Raw genomic sequence first — 15,219 nt, forward strand, 5'->3', positions numbered from 1 at the left:
GATCACATTAGTGGAGTTAAAAATATAAGAACTTAAATCAACCCAAAATGTATTGGCTATACTACAATCACAAAAAAAGGGCAGCTGTTTCTTCAACAAGACCACAAAATGGGCAAGTTTCATCATTATCAAGATACTTACAGATAGATGAATTAAACCTGTCACTCATATCTTTTAAGTTGTTGCGCTTGTTATAACGTCGTAGGTCACATGATAACGTCAACATAGCGGATGATATCCGAATCGCATTCATACTTAACGCATTCAGGCTGTGCTTCAGGCTGTACACTCTCATAGCGCTCGGTAAGTAAGTACTTAAAGAAATTAAGTGCCTATAACTTAGAAAGTATACGGTTCTTACTTAGAACTTAGAAAGTAAGCCCGACAACATCTCGTTTTGACATCTCGCGTGGTTCTGTGTGATTTGGACAACTTCAAGTTACGCCCCCTTCTTCAAGTTACGCCCCTCTCTTGCAGTCCAAGAAGGAGAAGAAGAAAGATAACTTTATTCTAGGACTTACTCAACAGATAATGGGACCCCACAAGGAAGTGTGTGTAGCCCAGTTTTATTTAACATAATGATAAATGACATATTTTCAATGATTGGACAAGGATTTGGTAAATCTTTATATGCTGATGATGGTGCCTTGTGGAAAAGGGGAAGAAATGTAGTATTTGTGGAAAGTAGTATGCAGAAAGCAGTTAATGAAGTGGAAAAATGGGTAAATAAGTGGAGTTTTAAGACTTTCAGTAGAAAAAAACTAAAGTGATATGTTTCTCAAAAAAGAAGAAATCACCAAATATTAAACTAAAGATTTATGGAAAAATGTTAGAGCAGGTAACAGAAATTAGGTTCCTTGGATTATGGATGGACTCAAAACTAACTTTTGCATCACATATTAATAAAGTAATAGATAAATGTAAAAAGGGAATAAATATTTTAAGATGTTTGGAAGGGGTAGATTGGGGTGCAACCCGACAGGCATTGAAAAGGGTATATTGTGCAATGATTAGACCTATGATTGATTATGGCAGCATAGTATATAGTTCGGCATCAGTATCTATGTTGAAGAAAGTAAGTGGTATTCAATCTCAAGCACTAAGAATAGGAAGTGGGGCATTTAGAACATCGCCAGTCTCAGCGATGCAGGTGGAAATGGCGGAGTTGCCTTTAGACCTCCGGAGACTTAAGCTAAAGATGGCATACTGGTGTTCTGTAAGGGGGCATGTAGAAACCCATCCAGTCAAAGATGTTTTACAAAAATGTTGGGAACATGAGTATATAAATTATTGTAGTTTTGGATGGAATGCCAACGCAGATGCTAAGAAGGTAGGAATTAATGACATAAAAATAAGTTAAACGGTAGCAATACAAATTATACCCCCTTGGCTGTTCCGCATGCCAATGGTAGATCTCCAGTTGCATTTTAAAATAAATGAAAAGGAAAGGTGTATGCCTAAAGAAATAGTAGTAGATCAATATTTGAAACAAAACTATTTTAATAGTATTCAAATATATACGGATGGGTCAAAAAATCCGGATTCTGGGTATACAGCAGCAGCCATATATATTCCCTATTTTAAATATAGCACAGCTAAAAGGTTATCTAACGATGTATCTGTATTCACAACAGAAATGATGGCAATTCTAATGGCTTTGCAGTGGGTGGAAGAAATCAATCCTATAAGTGTAGTAGTTTGTTCAGATTCATATTCAGTATTAAACAGCTTAAATAGTGGGAAATCAGCATCTAGACAGGATATACTTTATGAAATTTTACAGAATTTATATAGAATAAACCAAACAGGAGAAAGAGTCGAGTTTTTATGGATACCTGCCCATGTAGGTGTAGAAGGAAATGAGGAGGTGGATAAGCTGGCCAAGTCAGCATTGAGAAAAGAAGAGATTGACATAGAAATTCCTTTAAGTAAAACAGAAGTAAAAGGTATTATTAAAACAGCAGTTGGAAGTATGTGGCAAGACGTATGGAATAAAGAGTCAAAAGGGAGACACTTATTTAGCATTCAACAGAAAGTGGGGATTGAAAGAAAGGTATATGGAAACAGAAGAGAAGATACTGTTATAACCAGGATCCGTATAGGACACTCTAACCTTAATTATTCATTGTATATAATAGGAAAAAGTGAGTCAGATAGCTGCAGTTACTGTGGAATAACAGAAACAGTTGAACATGTGCTTTTACATTGTGAGGCATATAATAGACAAAGAAAGCAACTTGTTGAAAAACTAAGAGATATGGAAATCAATGACATTTCAGTTATGAATATATTTCAGAATGCACAGAAACATCTAAGGGTTTATGATTTTCTTCTAAAATATCTGAGAGATACAGATTTGATTAGAAGAATTTAGTTTTTTTATTTTTATATATTAGTAGTATATAATATGTTCGTTCATCGAGGCCTCACACTCCATCCCAGTAGGTGGCGGAAATGCACCTTAAGCTGGTTTGCCAACCGCCATTAAACACAAAAGAAGAAGAAGAAGAGCTGTTGTTGGCAAGATGGCCGCTTGGTGAGAATATTTGTTGTCCCGAAATAACCGTTCAAATTGAAGTGTGTAAGTCATTTTCATACAGTGGTATTGTTTATGGAGCTAATAATCTATTAAAACTAAGGTGTAAAGTGAACAATATATAAGCAAATGGTGTAAAGACGATATGCCCCGGTTTCACAGCCAAGGCTAGTCCCAGACTAAAATGCATGTCTGGGCTGTTGTAACTGAAAGCAACTTGAACTGACTGATCTTAATTTTTTATTTTTTGTCTCAAGATGCAAATCAGTAGTGTTTTTATCCAAGGCACGTTTATAAAAGCTACTTAAATGCCCTAATTGAACTATGGCCTAATCCTTGCTTTATCTAAACCCTGTTTGTGACTTACATAATGTAGCATATTTGTGATTTTGCTGTAAAAACACGTTTTATAATGCACAACTAACAGTGGAGCTCCATTAAGTACACATACGTCTCAGAAGTGGATTTACATAAACCATATATGCAACTTAAAGACGATTACTAAATGTCTATTTAACATCTGACAGGATAGTCTTTGATTAGTATTGCAGATGAGCACATCTAATAGACTTGAAACAGGCATCTGAGTGATGTATGTGTGCTATTATGTAGAATTCACTGTTGTCAACACTGCTTTAGATGAATGTAAGTCATGTAAACAAACACATCTACATAAAGTAACTAAACATAAGTTGTCTATTTTATTTGTAATATTGATAATTTAAGGAACATTTGTGTTGGATAAAAAGCGAGTTACATCAGCAACTACCTCAACATGTAAATATAGTATAGAGCAGATAAATCACAGAGGTAACTTGACTCTTGTCTGGATGTTACAGGGACAGATGAGACACACGCGTGTTTATCTAGTGCACAGTGACTGATGAAGGAATGCTGCCATCAAAGGCTTTGAGTGAGTACACTACAGAAATGAATAAAACTATTTTAAATCTTAAGTTGTAGTTCATTTTAATTATTGTAATTTTAAACAACTATTACAGCACTTTTCTGATTCTTGATTTCTGTGCATTTGCTGCAGATCTTTTGTGGTGGAGCAGGACCTGCAAGGAAAGGTGACAGCGACATTTGTGAAAAAAGGGAAAACCTGAAACAAAAGGATAAAGTAAGATCATTTTGTTACTTCTAATACAGAGATCAGATTACATTATGGTGTTAAAATGACTGCTTTTGTATTATGTTAGGGGGTTTTTGTATGATCTGAAATGTCCACAGACTGGTGTGAGCAGTGAGGATGGAGAAGTCCACAGCAGCATCCTGGAAATGGTCCAGTGCCATGGATGAGACGCTCCATCACTCATGCATGTAATTGTAAACATTAAATGAAATTTGTCAAGAAATGGAAAGCTGACAACATGAGATGTAAAATTTTTCACTCTGTGTAAATGTTTTACAGGTAGTCGTGCTCATGGAAAGCAGCACACAGATGTTTGGAGCAGACACAGTGGCAGCCAGATTGTCCCGCACGTGTTCCCCTGCTCTTGCCTTAAGGTTGTGTGGTTCAGAGAGCCATCATGATGGTCTTCCTCATCCTCTAGCTCAACAATGTCCCCATTGAGAAGAGCGAGATTGTGAAGCACAGCGCAGCAGCAGAACTGGCACAGCTGTGTTGAGATGGCAGTAGGATGTGGGGTTCACCATCTGTAAATACATGATTGAGATAACAATAAGTTTGAATGAAGCTGGCCACAAAAGTGAGTACACCCCTAAGTGAAAATGTCCAAATTTATATAAATATTTTATTAATTCTTGTATTAATTGCTTGCCTGAAAATTGATGTATTCACATCGACTGCATTTGTTGAACTAGTGTATATTCATGTATAGCTATGTCACGACAAAAATAAAATTTTGCTTGTTTTACTAAAATGTTATTTTAAGAAAAAAAAAGTCATATAATTATTAGTTGGCATTTATCGTTATTATTGCATGTAAGTGTTAGGGTGGGCAAATTATGCAATTCATTATGGGGTAATCTTAATTTTTAAGTAGTAATACTTAAATTTTTAGAGTATAAAATCAACAGTCTTCTCCAAAGGTGAGATCTTCGAGCAGCTGCCCGACATATCCTTGTGCAGATATTGCAAAGTCGCTGAGGGAAACCGTACTAGATTGAGTTATGAGGTGTTAGTGCACCTGTCGCTTTTTTTTATTATTATTATTGCCGAACTTATATTTACATAAAAGATCAGGGAAAGATGGTTGTATCTAACAATGAACAATCATAATATGGCATAAAACAGTAAACAAACATTTCATGTGTTCATCATAGTATGAGATAATATACACAGAAAAAAAGTGACCAGGTTAAATATCTTTGAATAATTCATCATGATGCTTTTTTTAGAAGTCTGAGCGATGAAACAAAAGTTAAATTCAACAAGAAAACAAAGGAGATTTAAGCCACTTTTGCTTGTGGATAAAACATTTTGCACATAAAATAATTAAAATATTCAAGAGATAACGATTTTGGGTTTTTGTAATAATTTTTTTTTAATGCTTTAAGGATAAAACTGTGGATCACATTAGTGGAGTTAAAAATATAAGAACTTAAATCAACCCCAAATGTATTGGCTATACTACAATTTCATATAAATAAATAAAAGGGCAGCTGTTTCTTCAACAAGACCACAAAATGGGCAAGTTTCATCATTATCAAGATACTTACAGATAGATGAATTAAACCTGTCACTCGATCATATTTTTTGCGCTTGTTATAACGTCGTAGGTCACATGATAACGTCAACATAGCGGATGATAACCGAATCGCATTCATACTTCACGCATTCAAGCTGTAGAGTATTTATCTTTTAGCGCTCAAAGTAAGTACTTTTTGAAATGTGCCTAGAGAGTATGCGGTTTCGGACGCAGCCCGACAACATCTCGTTTTGACATCTCGCGTGGTTCTGTGTGATTTGGACAACTTCTTTGTAACGTAGTTTGTGACCTTTATTTCCAAAGAATCTGCGTTCATTTTTAAATAGAAAAGTGGTGAAATGGATTATTTTCTTTTGCACACGTTGTGTGTATTCGTCGTGCCTGGTAAAACATTTGTTTCTTTCACTTTTCTATAAACGACAAAACCATTATTCTAGTCTGTTTATAAGTTAACTCAAACTCTCCCGCCATGCTTAAAATGAATCGCGAGAACTCATAACGCCATTCAGGCAGTGTTGCCAATTTAGCGACTCCCGTCTGCTCTGTTCAGCGAGCGCAGAGAGGAGCAGCACTTTCATTTAAAAAAAGATATTCTGTTTGCTTCTAACTCTAACTCTTACAGGCAAGAATAGCCGAAATCACAGCACAGCCATTGTCTTAATCGTATGTGTAGTTGATTTCATTAGACAATGTCGTGATTAGGATTTTAGTGCAGATTAATATTTGAGAGCTGGTTATGTAGTCTTAATGGACCGCATTTCAGTCACTATAATATTAATTCCGTTGTCTGACAACAGAAACAGTTAAACATATTAATAAAAACAGTTTTATTGAGAATTCGGCTGCATTAAAACGCAGTACGTGAGCACAGGGAGGCAATCCTTGGACAGTCCGGTGCAATAATCACAACCAGGGGTGCATTTCCCCAAAGCGTCGTTAACAAACTGTGATCACAGGTTTTGCCGAACTCCCCAACCATAGTTGCTTTTGGGAAACACCCCCGGTTGTGTGACTGCCAGTGCAATGCAATATATGAAAGTGGGTTTTAGGGTGTTCACTAAGTTGTTCAAGATCATCCATGAGACTCATGCGCGTTTGTCTGATGAGTGAATGTGTGAATCAATTATGCTTTTCTTATGCTTTTTTTAATGATTACTTTTTTGTTGAATAATCATGTCCCACTACCCCCAGGCATGATTAGTAATTATAATTTTTTTTCTCCAGGTGTTTTCAGTGTTATTACGGACAGAGTGACAGTATCAGTGATGGAGGGAGATTCAATTACTCTATACACTTATATTACAACAACACAACAAGAAGAGATTTTATGGTATTTGAATGACACCCGCATCGCTGCTATCACTGGAGATCTCAGCAGGATCTGTACAGATGTTCAGTGTAATAATGGCACTGAGAGATTCAGAGACAGACTGAATCTAGAGAACCAAACCGGATCTCTGACCATCAAAAACATCAACACTGCAGACACTGGGGTGTATCAATTGAAGATCTTCAGTAGCAGCAGCATCAGTGAAAAGACCTTCAGTGTTACTGTTCTTGGTGAGACATTTAATGAAACATTCGTCTTTGAAACAAAATGCATGCATGTTGTGTTCCATGCTGAAAGTCAAAAAAGATATTTCAAGCAGCTGTTGGTTTGTGTTTCAGATGCTCCTGATGCAGAATTGGGTAAAATGAAGACAATATCAGTAATGGAGGGAGAAGCTGTTACTTTAGATCCTGGTGTAATAAAAAACCCGAATGATGAGATGACATGGTATTTTAATGAGACTCTCATCGCTGAAATCACTGGAGATCAGAGTAAGATTTGTACAGATGATCAGTGTAGAGAGAGATTCAGAGACAGACTGAAGCTGGATCATCAGACTGGATCTCTGACCATCACAAACACCAGAACCACAGACTCTGGACTTTATAAACTACAGATCATCAGCCGCATCCCTCAGCACAGCGTCAGCATCACCAGTTTGAAAATATTCATTTTTACTCTCATTGGTGAGTAAAATTTAGTCTTTCAAGGCCTTTTCCATTAAGCTTTCTTAAAATAAATTTTGAAATGTTTAAATAATCCCAGTAAATATTTTTATTGTGGTCAAAAGTGAGCTTTGAGTCATTATTAAAATATAATTGCGATCTATCACCTTTGCATACGCTTCAAAATGTCACAACAAGCTTGTCCAGTTCACAAGTCTAATGCTATTAACATGTAAAATTAATAACATTAAAGTAAAATTAAACGAATTAAGTTAAATGAGGGCAGTTGTGGCCTAATGGTTAGAGGGTCGAACTTGTAACCAAAAGGTTGTGGGTTCAGAGTTTCAGTACAGCCAGGAATTGTAGGTGGTGAGAGTGAATGTACAGAGCTCTTTTCCACCTTCAATACACATGATTGAGGTGTCCTTGACCACTTACTGGCTACATTCACACTGTCATCGTTTGAGACTGACAACCACGTTAGTGAGTCTCAAAGTATTCTGTTCACACAGCAGGTTACATGTCTTGAATAGGCTACTGTCTGGATGAACTGTAAGAGCAGTGACTAAAGTGATATCAAAGATGGTGATGTAAATAAAACTGTGGAGTCTTGCCACATTTGAAATGGCAAAAGTTGTGGTGCAAGTTCATCCATTGTATTAAGATCTATAATGGATCACACTTTCTCTTTCCGTTTGCTCTCTTTTTTTTTTAAAACGCCAAACTCCATGTTTGGTGATTTAGATTAACAGTCTTGAACTGAACACGAAGTGTCCAGTGCGCGATACCTATAAAGCTGTAGCTGCGATGTGACGCTCTGCCTCTCGTCTGGTGAGCAACTGCCTTAATTGAAGTAAAGCACTCTCTAACTGCAGTTCTGACTGGTAAAAATTCAATTGTAGAGCTCTGTAATTAAAAATTAATGGAAGTCAATTGAGACATATGACTAGAAAAACTGTAGAGCTCTTTAATTCAGTGGTTACTAGTCAAAATGCAATTACGACGAGTAACACTAGATCAGGGGTGTCCAATCCTGCTCCTGGAGATCCGGTGTCCTGCAGAGTTTAGCTCCAACCCCAATTAGACACACCTGAACAGCTAATCAACTTCCGGGCAGGTGTGTTGTGGCAAGTTGGAGCTAAACTCTGTGGGACACTGGCCCTCCAGAACCGAGTTTGGACACCTCTGCGCTAGGTGTATCTAAATATATTTTGGCTTGCCATAGTGAAAGACAGTGACTGGATCTAAACCCCTCGGATTACAAGCAAATTATATCTCTCGCACTTAAAGACATTACAGAAAACTAGTTGTCCAGTTCAGTTTTTTTTAGTGATGGGAAATCGAGGCTTTCTTAAGCGTTTGAGGCTTTCATTAAATTGTGCCGAAAAACAGTTCATTACTCGAAGCTTTTAACACAGTGTGCAGACATCTGGTGGTCGGACTTGTGTTCTCCACCATTTCTGACAAATCATCTTGGAGCAGAGGATAGTTTGAAAAAGCATGTGACCAAACAAAGTTTCGGAAGTCTGTGACATTCAAGAGTGTAATTAATCTGGGATCAATACAATATCTAATTTGATATAATCTCATCTAAATTAATTTGTGCCAGTGAGACCACAACTCGTGTCATGTATAGCTTGGTCAACGGATTCACAAACCGATCAATAATATAAAATACACAAAAATGTGATCATAATTAATAATTGACGTGGGTAGCTGAAAAAAAAAATATTTTGAGTGAGCTGTTATACTCTTATGTTGAGTTATAAACATGATTAAATGTCCTACTGACAGCCCTCAAAGTGACTGAATAATCCTTTTATGCATCAGGTGGGATTGTGAAGCCTGACCTTCCGATACTGCATGACGTTCGAAGCTTCAAACGTCATCAATCACGTGGTGTTGTCATTTCGATACAAGCATCGGCACAGTATGTGATACAATAATGGTTTGAAAACTGCGTCGGAGCTGCTGTGTCAATTGTCCCATCACTAGTTTTGTTCACACAGCATGGCTTCACCGAAAATGCAGTTGCGAGTCCTGAATATTTACTGGTATGAGTTCGGTTATAGAATGTGGTTGTCACTCCTGTGCACTCCCATATATAAAAATAACTATTTAAAAAATATATATTTTTTTTAGCCCATGGAAGCATGTGCTTAGTGGTGTAGTGACTTAAATATCTTAATGGTAAATATCTTAAATACAATATTTTAAATATGACCAACATTGATGTAACTACCGATTATCATTCTCGATGTAGTAATGATGACTGTCTGTCCTTATCTGTTTCAGATTCAGGTCTGTCTACAGCTGCTGTAGCAGGAATATGTGTTGGTGTTGTTCTGTTGTTCGTGGCTGCAGCTGCTGGTGGTGTGATTTACTATCGCAAGCGTCCTCAAGCAGGACAAAATAGTGAGTATTACATACAGATGATTTAACAAGATGGAAAAAGTGTGAAAGGAATCTTTAAAAGATGTCAAAGTAAGTATTTTTCTACTCATAAATCAAAGTAATGTGTTTTTAATTGAATTTTTATTATTGTTCAAACAGACACCACAGCACAATCCAGTGATCAGGTGAGATACCATGTACACTGAGGAAAAGAAAATGTCGGTGCATCAAGAAAAAGCATAATGTGCAACTAAATAATCTTCATTTACCCTCTGTGAATCTGTGTTTTATTACAGTCGGGTCATTTAAAAGACTCGTCCCCTAATCTGTCTGACCCTATGTTGATGGACGATGCTAATGAGACGCCCCCTGATGGGAATGAGACTGAGGCTGCCGATGAGACATCACTGTAACATCACTGGTACCAGTCAATTTTCAGCTCAAACAGCACAGCAGAACTGACTGAAATTTATATATACATACAGCAATAACTGAGGAAACATGTAAACCAGCAAAACAACAAAGGTCTCTTGAGATTTTTGGTATATGGAGGGATTAAGCTGCTGAATTGACCCAGATCAGAACAATGGGCATTTATTTCTGTTTCCTATCATTAAAGGGGTCATATGATGCGATTTCAATTTTTCCTTTCTCTTTGGAGTGTTACAAGCTCTTGGTGCATAAAGAAGATCTGTAAAGTTGCAAAGACTAAAGTCTCAAATCCAAAGAGATATTTTTTATAAAAGTTAAGAGTCAGCCACACCTACCTAAAACGCCTCGTTCTAACACGCCCCCACATATCTACCTCACTATGTGGGAAGATTTGCATAACGCCGTCGTTCACGCAAAGAAAGAAGGCATAACTTTGATTATCGCTGTTGCCTGTTAGATCAATTAATGCACTGACCTATATTGCTGCTAACAAATTAATGCACTTGATAATATAATGCATAATGAAAGAACTGATAGAAAACCATGCTAAGATCAACACATGCTGCAACACCTTTGCTTCCCAATTTGCCTACTTGTACTACGCCCTGAAAGTATATTTTTGTGAATAAAAAGAACATACTTTTGAGTGTGTAGTATAGTAGGCAAGCTTTGTGCATCCTTATGTGCTAACCTGCATAATGATGCACTTAAAAGTTAATGAACAAACACATCTCTATAAAAGTTCACAATGTTGTCGCAAATAAAATATAATGTGAATAACATTCAGTATTTTTTTCATCAGATTAGATCAGATTGATCGTTAGTCACTCAACCCCCTTTCTTTACCTGTCCATCAGTCTTGCATATCTGCCATGTTCAGGGGCGTAGAATTAGGGGGGGACGCCAGGGACGTGTCCCTACCAATATCCAGCGACTGCCAAACTGTCCCTAGCAATAATTTCGATCAAACAATTAAATATATGTATATGTTTTTGTAATTTCGGACACATCTGAAATAGGGCTGCACGATAAATCGCATGCGATATTTAAGTCAGTGAACAACGGCTCTGTGTAGTTAATGCTGCTCAATGTGAAAGCCCGCAGGTGATGGAGATTTACCGCTGATTACAGAACCGGCTCCCTGACAAGATGCGCGTTAAATATCGCATGCGATTTATCGTGCAGCCCTAATCTGAAACGTCATACCATTGATATTACCTAAGAAGTTAAAGTTAATAAAAAAATAGGCTATGTAGAAAACTGCGCGCTTTCAAGGACGCGCATTTAATACATGGCGAATGTAGTTGTACACCGGAGGAGCAGCGCCGCTCCGCGTTTAGAACAACTCACGGGTATTTTACCCAATTCAAGACAGCAGTCCAAAACAGTTAATATAGAAGTTCACTTCAGGAATTAACAAAGTTGCATTGATGAGTTTGAAGTACGGTCCCCACCAATGTCAAAAGCAAACCTAAGCCCTTGGCCATGTTTGTAGTTTTTTTTTAATATTGTTACTGTAAAATACTGTATTTTGTATGTTTCTAATATGTATGGCTTTTTATAAAAAACTTTAATCAAAAAGCACTAGACTGAATATGAACACCATGGCACCAGCTACAACATCATTAAACCAGTGTTAACTAGCTTGTAAATTCATTCATTTTGATGAAACATATTTCTGAGTGTATTTTGTTTGTTGATTTTTATTTTTATAAATATTTTTATATACTTTTTTATAGTTGATTTCATGCATTGTAACAGTCAGCTCCCTTAATAAAACATTTTGTGATATTTGTGAAGTGATGATTAATTTATTTCACTAACAGTTTCTTTCTTTTAATTTGTTGCCATCACATGTGAGGTGGCAGATGAAGACCTGTGGGGTGTCCAAGGTAAACATACATTTTTCACATCTGTCTTGGTATGTTTGTATTTTGAGAATATAATGAAAATGATCACCTTCACTTGAGTACTCTGCATGTTCAGTCTGGTCTTTACCACTTTATTTAAATTTTACAAAGAAGCAGACATTATTTTTGTTTGTTTGCTTTATTACGTAAGATCATCTACCTACAGCTGACCCTCTTGTTCCCTTATTCCCATTTTTGATTTGTCTTTTGTTTGGTGCTCGATGTAGATATGTAAATAGCCTCAGTAGGACTTATAAGTGTATCATGCTGCCTATGTTTTGATACTGTCAAATGCTGAACAGGTAACAAATTTCGGACACATCTGAAATAGGGCTGCACGATAAATCGCATGCGATATTTAAGTCAGTGAACAACGGCTCTGTGTAGTTAATGCTGCTCAATGTGAAAGCCCGCAGGTGATGGAGATTTACCGCTGATTACAGAACCGGCTCCCTGACAAGATGCGCGTTAAATATCGCATGCGATTTATCGTGCAGCCCTAATCTGAAACGTCATACCATTGATATTACCTAAGAAGTTAAAGTTAATAAAAAAATAGGCTATGTAGAAAACTGCGCGCTTTCAAGGACGCGCATTTAATACATGGCGAATGTAGTTGTACACCGGAGGAGCAGCGCCGCTCCGCGTTTAGAACAACTCACGGGTATTTTACCCAATTCAAGACAGCAGTCCAAAACAGTTAATATAGAAGTTCACTTCAGGAATTAACAAAGTTGCATTGATGAGTTTGAAGTACGGTCCCCACCAATGTCAAAAGCAAACCTAAGCCCTTGGCCATGTTTGTAGTTTTTTTTTAATATTGTTACTGTAAAATACTGTATTTTGTATGTTTCTAATATGTATGGCTTTTTATAAAAAACTTTAATCAAAAAGCACTAGACTGAATATGAACACCATGGCACCAGCTACAACATCATTAAACCAGTGTTAACTAGCTTGTAAATTCATTCATTTTGATGAAACATATTTCTGAGTGTATTTTGTTTGTTGATTTTTATTTTTATAAATATTTTTATATACTTTTTTATAGTTGATTTCATGCATTGTAACAGTCAGCTCCCTTAATAAAACATTTTGTGATATTTGTGAAGTGATGATTAATTTATTTCACTAACAGTTTCTTTCTTTTAATTTGTTGCCATCACATGTGAGGTGGCAGATGAAGACCTGTGGGGTGTCCAAGGTAAACATACATTTTTCACATCTGTCTTGGTATGTTTGTATTTTGAGAATATAATGAAAATGATCACCTTCACTTGAGTACTCTGCATGTTCAGTCTGGTCTTTACCACTTTATTTAAATTTTACAAAGAAGCAGACATTATTTTTGTTTGTTTGCTTTATTACATAAGATCATCTACCTACAGCTGACCCTCTTGTTCCCTTATTCCCATTTTTGATTTGTCTTTTGTTTGGTGCTCGATGTAGATATGTAAATAGCCTCAGTAGGACTTATAAGTGTATCATGCTGCCTATGTTTTTATACTGTCAAATGCTGAACAGGTAACAAAAGACGTGCATGTTTTAGTTTCACAAACAAAAAAGTTTCGTTTTTTTTAATTATTTGTTTTATTGTTATTGTTATTATTATTATTTTAGCAAGCTGTTTAAATATTGCAAATGATCATCGAAGGGTATGAACAAAAAAAAAAAAAGAAGTTATAAACTGACGCTATTGTATATTGCATGTTTGGAATTTGGAAATTATTTTCTGATTTGAATTGAAAGCAAGTTCCCATTAGTGTGTAAACAGTCCTGCACAGTAGTCCCATACTACATACATGCATAATTCCTAAAACCGTGTGTCTAGTTGAGGACTGATTTATTTGCATTTCTTTCCTTTACATATAAGGCTTGTTTGAGATGCGCCACGCCTCGCCTGAAATGTAGTCGAGAGCAGGCGGCTGCAGTGTAGTGATGGCCGCTTTTGAAACACTGCCTCATGAAGCTTCGAAACATTTACGAATCTTTTCGGAGTGCGTATCAAATTTGGCAAGTCACGTGATTTCAGCAAACGAGGCTTCGTTACGTCATGACTGTTTTGAAACGTTTTGAAATTTCAATGGTTTGAAGGTCTCTTTGTGAAGCTTTTATATTATTTATATGATGATCTCATACCTGTTCTTTTTTCTGTTTATTTTATTTTATTTTTTATTATTATTATTATTATATTATTTTTTTTACCTGTATTATTATTTATATTATACTGTATATTTTCTATTTCTTTGTTGTAGTTTATATTTGTTCAGTACCTTTATAGTATATGTTGGGAAAAAAAAAAAAAACCTGCATGTAGTTTGGGTCATATATATATATACAGGTGCATCTCAATAAATTAGAATGTTGTGGAAAAGTTCATTTATTTCAGTAATTCAGAGAAGTAGGTAATAGTCTTTTACTGGCCTCTATATAGAAGCTGTCCATATAACAAACCAAGCAAAAAAATTAAAAAACCACATCATACAGACACTTCATATTTAATGGTATTGTATTATTTTTATTGCATTTAATGTAGTATACTTTCAATAAAACATTTGCAATGGGCTTTAAAAGCTGTTTTTATGCATGTTTTAGCTTGAGTTTTAGTTGCATTTACACACTTTTGACCAGCAGGCGTCCCCAGCGTGTGCTGTTTCGAGCGCTTCGAAACGATGAATAATTTTGCGAAGCAATTGGTTCAATTGATTCGAAGCTTTGAAAAGCTTCGTTTCTCCCATCACTACTGCAGTGAGCGGAGGGGTGAAATAAGTGCAGTCAAGACGGACAGTTCTGACCTCTCGAAGTGGAGCAGATACCAACGAGATCAAAGGCAGATATCGCGTTATTCACACTCACGTGCTGTTGCTAATAAACATGATATAATTTCAGTTCTGTTGCTTTTATATGAAAATAAGTATGATGAACAAGACACTCAAAGTGCTTGCTATTTAATTTCATACGAAAGGTGTATTTATCATCCATTTTTACTTTAATACAAACGTGTATTTTAGATTTTTATAGAAATATTACAACAATCACATATCTCACACAGCAGGGGCGGAGCCAGGGGGTGGCCGTGGCACCACTAGACAAGAAATGCATTTATTAAGGCGTGGAACCACCGTATCTCTTTATGACCACATCAAACGGGAGACTTTTCAGACGCGTACTTAAACTTCGCCTCAGCGCCAGGCGCAAGTCACACGAGCGCAGAAAGGAACATGTGGCAGATGAGCTTCAGTAGAACAACAGTGAACTGCGGTCTGCTGAGATGTTG

The 15,219-nt window shown here is 36.4% G+C and overlaps 1 protein-coding gene and 2 long non-coding RNA genes across 4 annotated transcripts; all 3 read left to right on the forward strand.

Moving 5' to 3' along the window:
* The first annotated feature begins 6 nt into the window (after positions 1–6).
* LOC107707356 (uncharacterized) lies at positions 7–5,333 on the forward strand. The gene is made up of 2 exons (XR_001636250.1): positions 7–205; positions 5,282–5,333. It is a non-coding gene; the product is annotated as an uncharacterized LOC107707356 (long non-coding RNA).
* LOC107707354 (uncharacterized) lies at positions 2,508–3,666 on the forward strand. The gene is made up of 3 exons (XR_001636248.1): positions 2,508–2,581; positions 3,376–3,449; positions 3,576–3,666. It is a non-coding gene; the product is annotated as an uncharacterized LOC107707354 (long non-coding RNA).
* Positions 5,334–5,485: 152 nt separating the features above from the next.
* LOC107707344 (uncharacterized) lies at positions 5,486–11,925 on the forward strand. 2 transcript variants are annotated; one of them, XM_016511338.1, is made up of 7 exons: positions 5,486–5,595; positions 6,436–6,771; positions 6,880–7,227; positions 9,502–9,621; positions 9,760–9,785; positions 9,897–10,021; positions 11,894–11,925. In XM_016511338.1, exons 1-6 carry the CDS (start codon positions 5,550–5,552, stop codon positions 10,011–10,013), a joined length of 993 nt encoding a protein of 330 aa, XP_016366824.1. In that variant the 5' UTR covers positions 5,486–5,549; the 3' UTR covers positions 10,014–10,021; positions 11,894–11,925. The 2 variants fall into 2 exon arrangements, with proteins under 2 accessions (XP_016366824.1, XP_016366823.1); XM_016511337.1 differs by lacking the exon at positions 11,894–11,925 and having other exon boundaries at positions 9,897–10,265.
* Positions 11,926–15,219: the final 3,294 nt, after the last annotated feature.

Source organism: Sinocyclocheilus rhinocerous, unplaced genomic scaffold (assembly GCF_001515625.1).
Source record: "Sinocyclocheilus rhinocerous isolate Xijiao unplaced genomic scaffold, SAMN03320098_v1.1 scaffold1316, whole genome shotgun sequence".
NCBI classification, from domain to species: Eukaryota; Metazoa; Chordata; class Actinopteri; order Cypriniformes; family Cyprinidae; genus Sinocyclocheilus; species Sinocyclocheilus rhinocerous.

Excerpts from the sequence above, each read along its gene's own strand:
- LOC107707344 (XM_016511338.1), top strand. The coding sequence starts at position 5,550 with ATGGATTATTTTCTTTTGCACACGTTGTGTGTATTCGTCGTGCCTG. Across the intron at positions 7,228-9,501 it reads ATTCATTTTTACTCTCATTG|ATTCAGGTCTGTCTACAGCT; the intron begins GTGAGTAAAATT and ends TATCTGTTTCAG. Across the intron at positions 9,786-9,896 it reads CAGCACAATCCAGTGATCAG|TCGGGTCATTTAAAAGACTC; the intron begins GTGAGATACCAT and ends GTTTTATTACAG.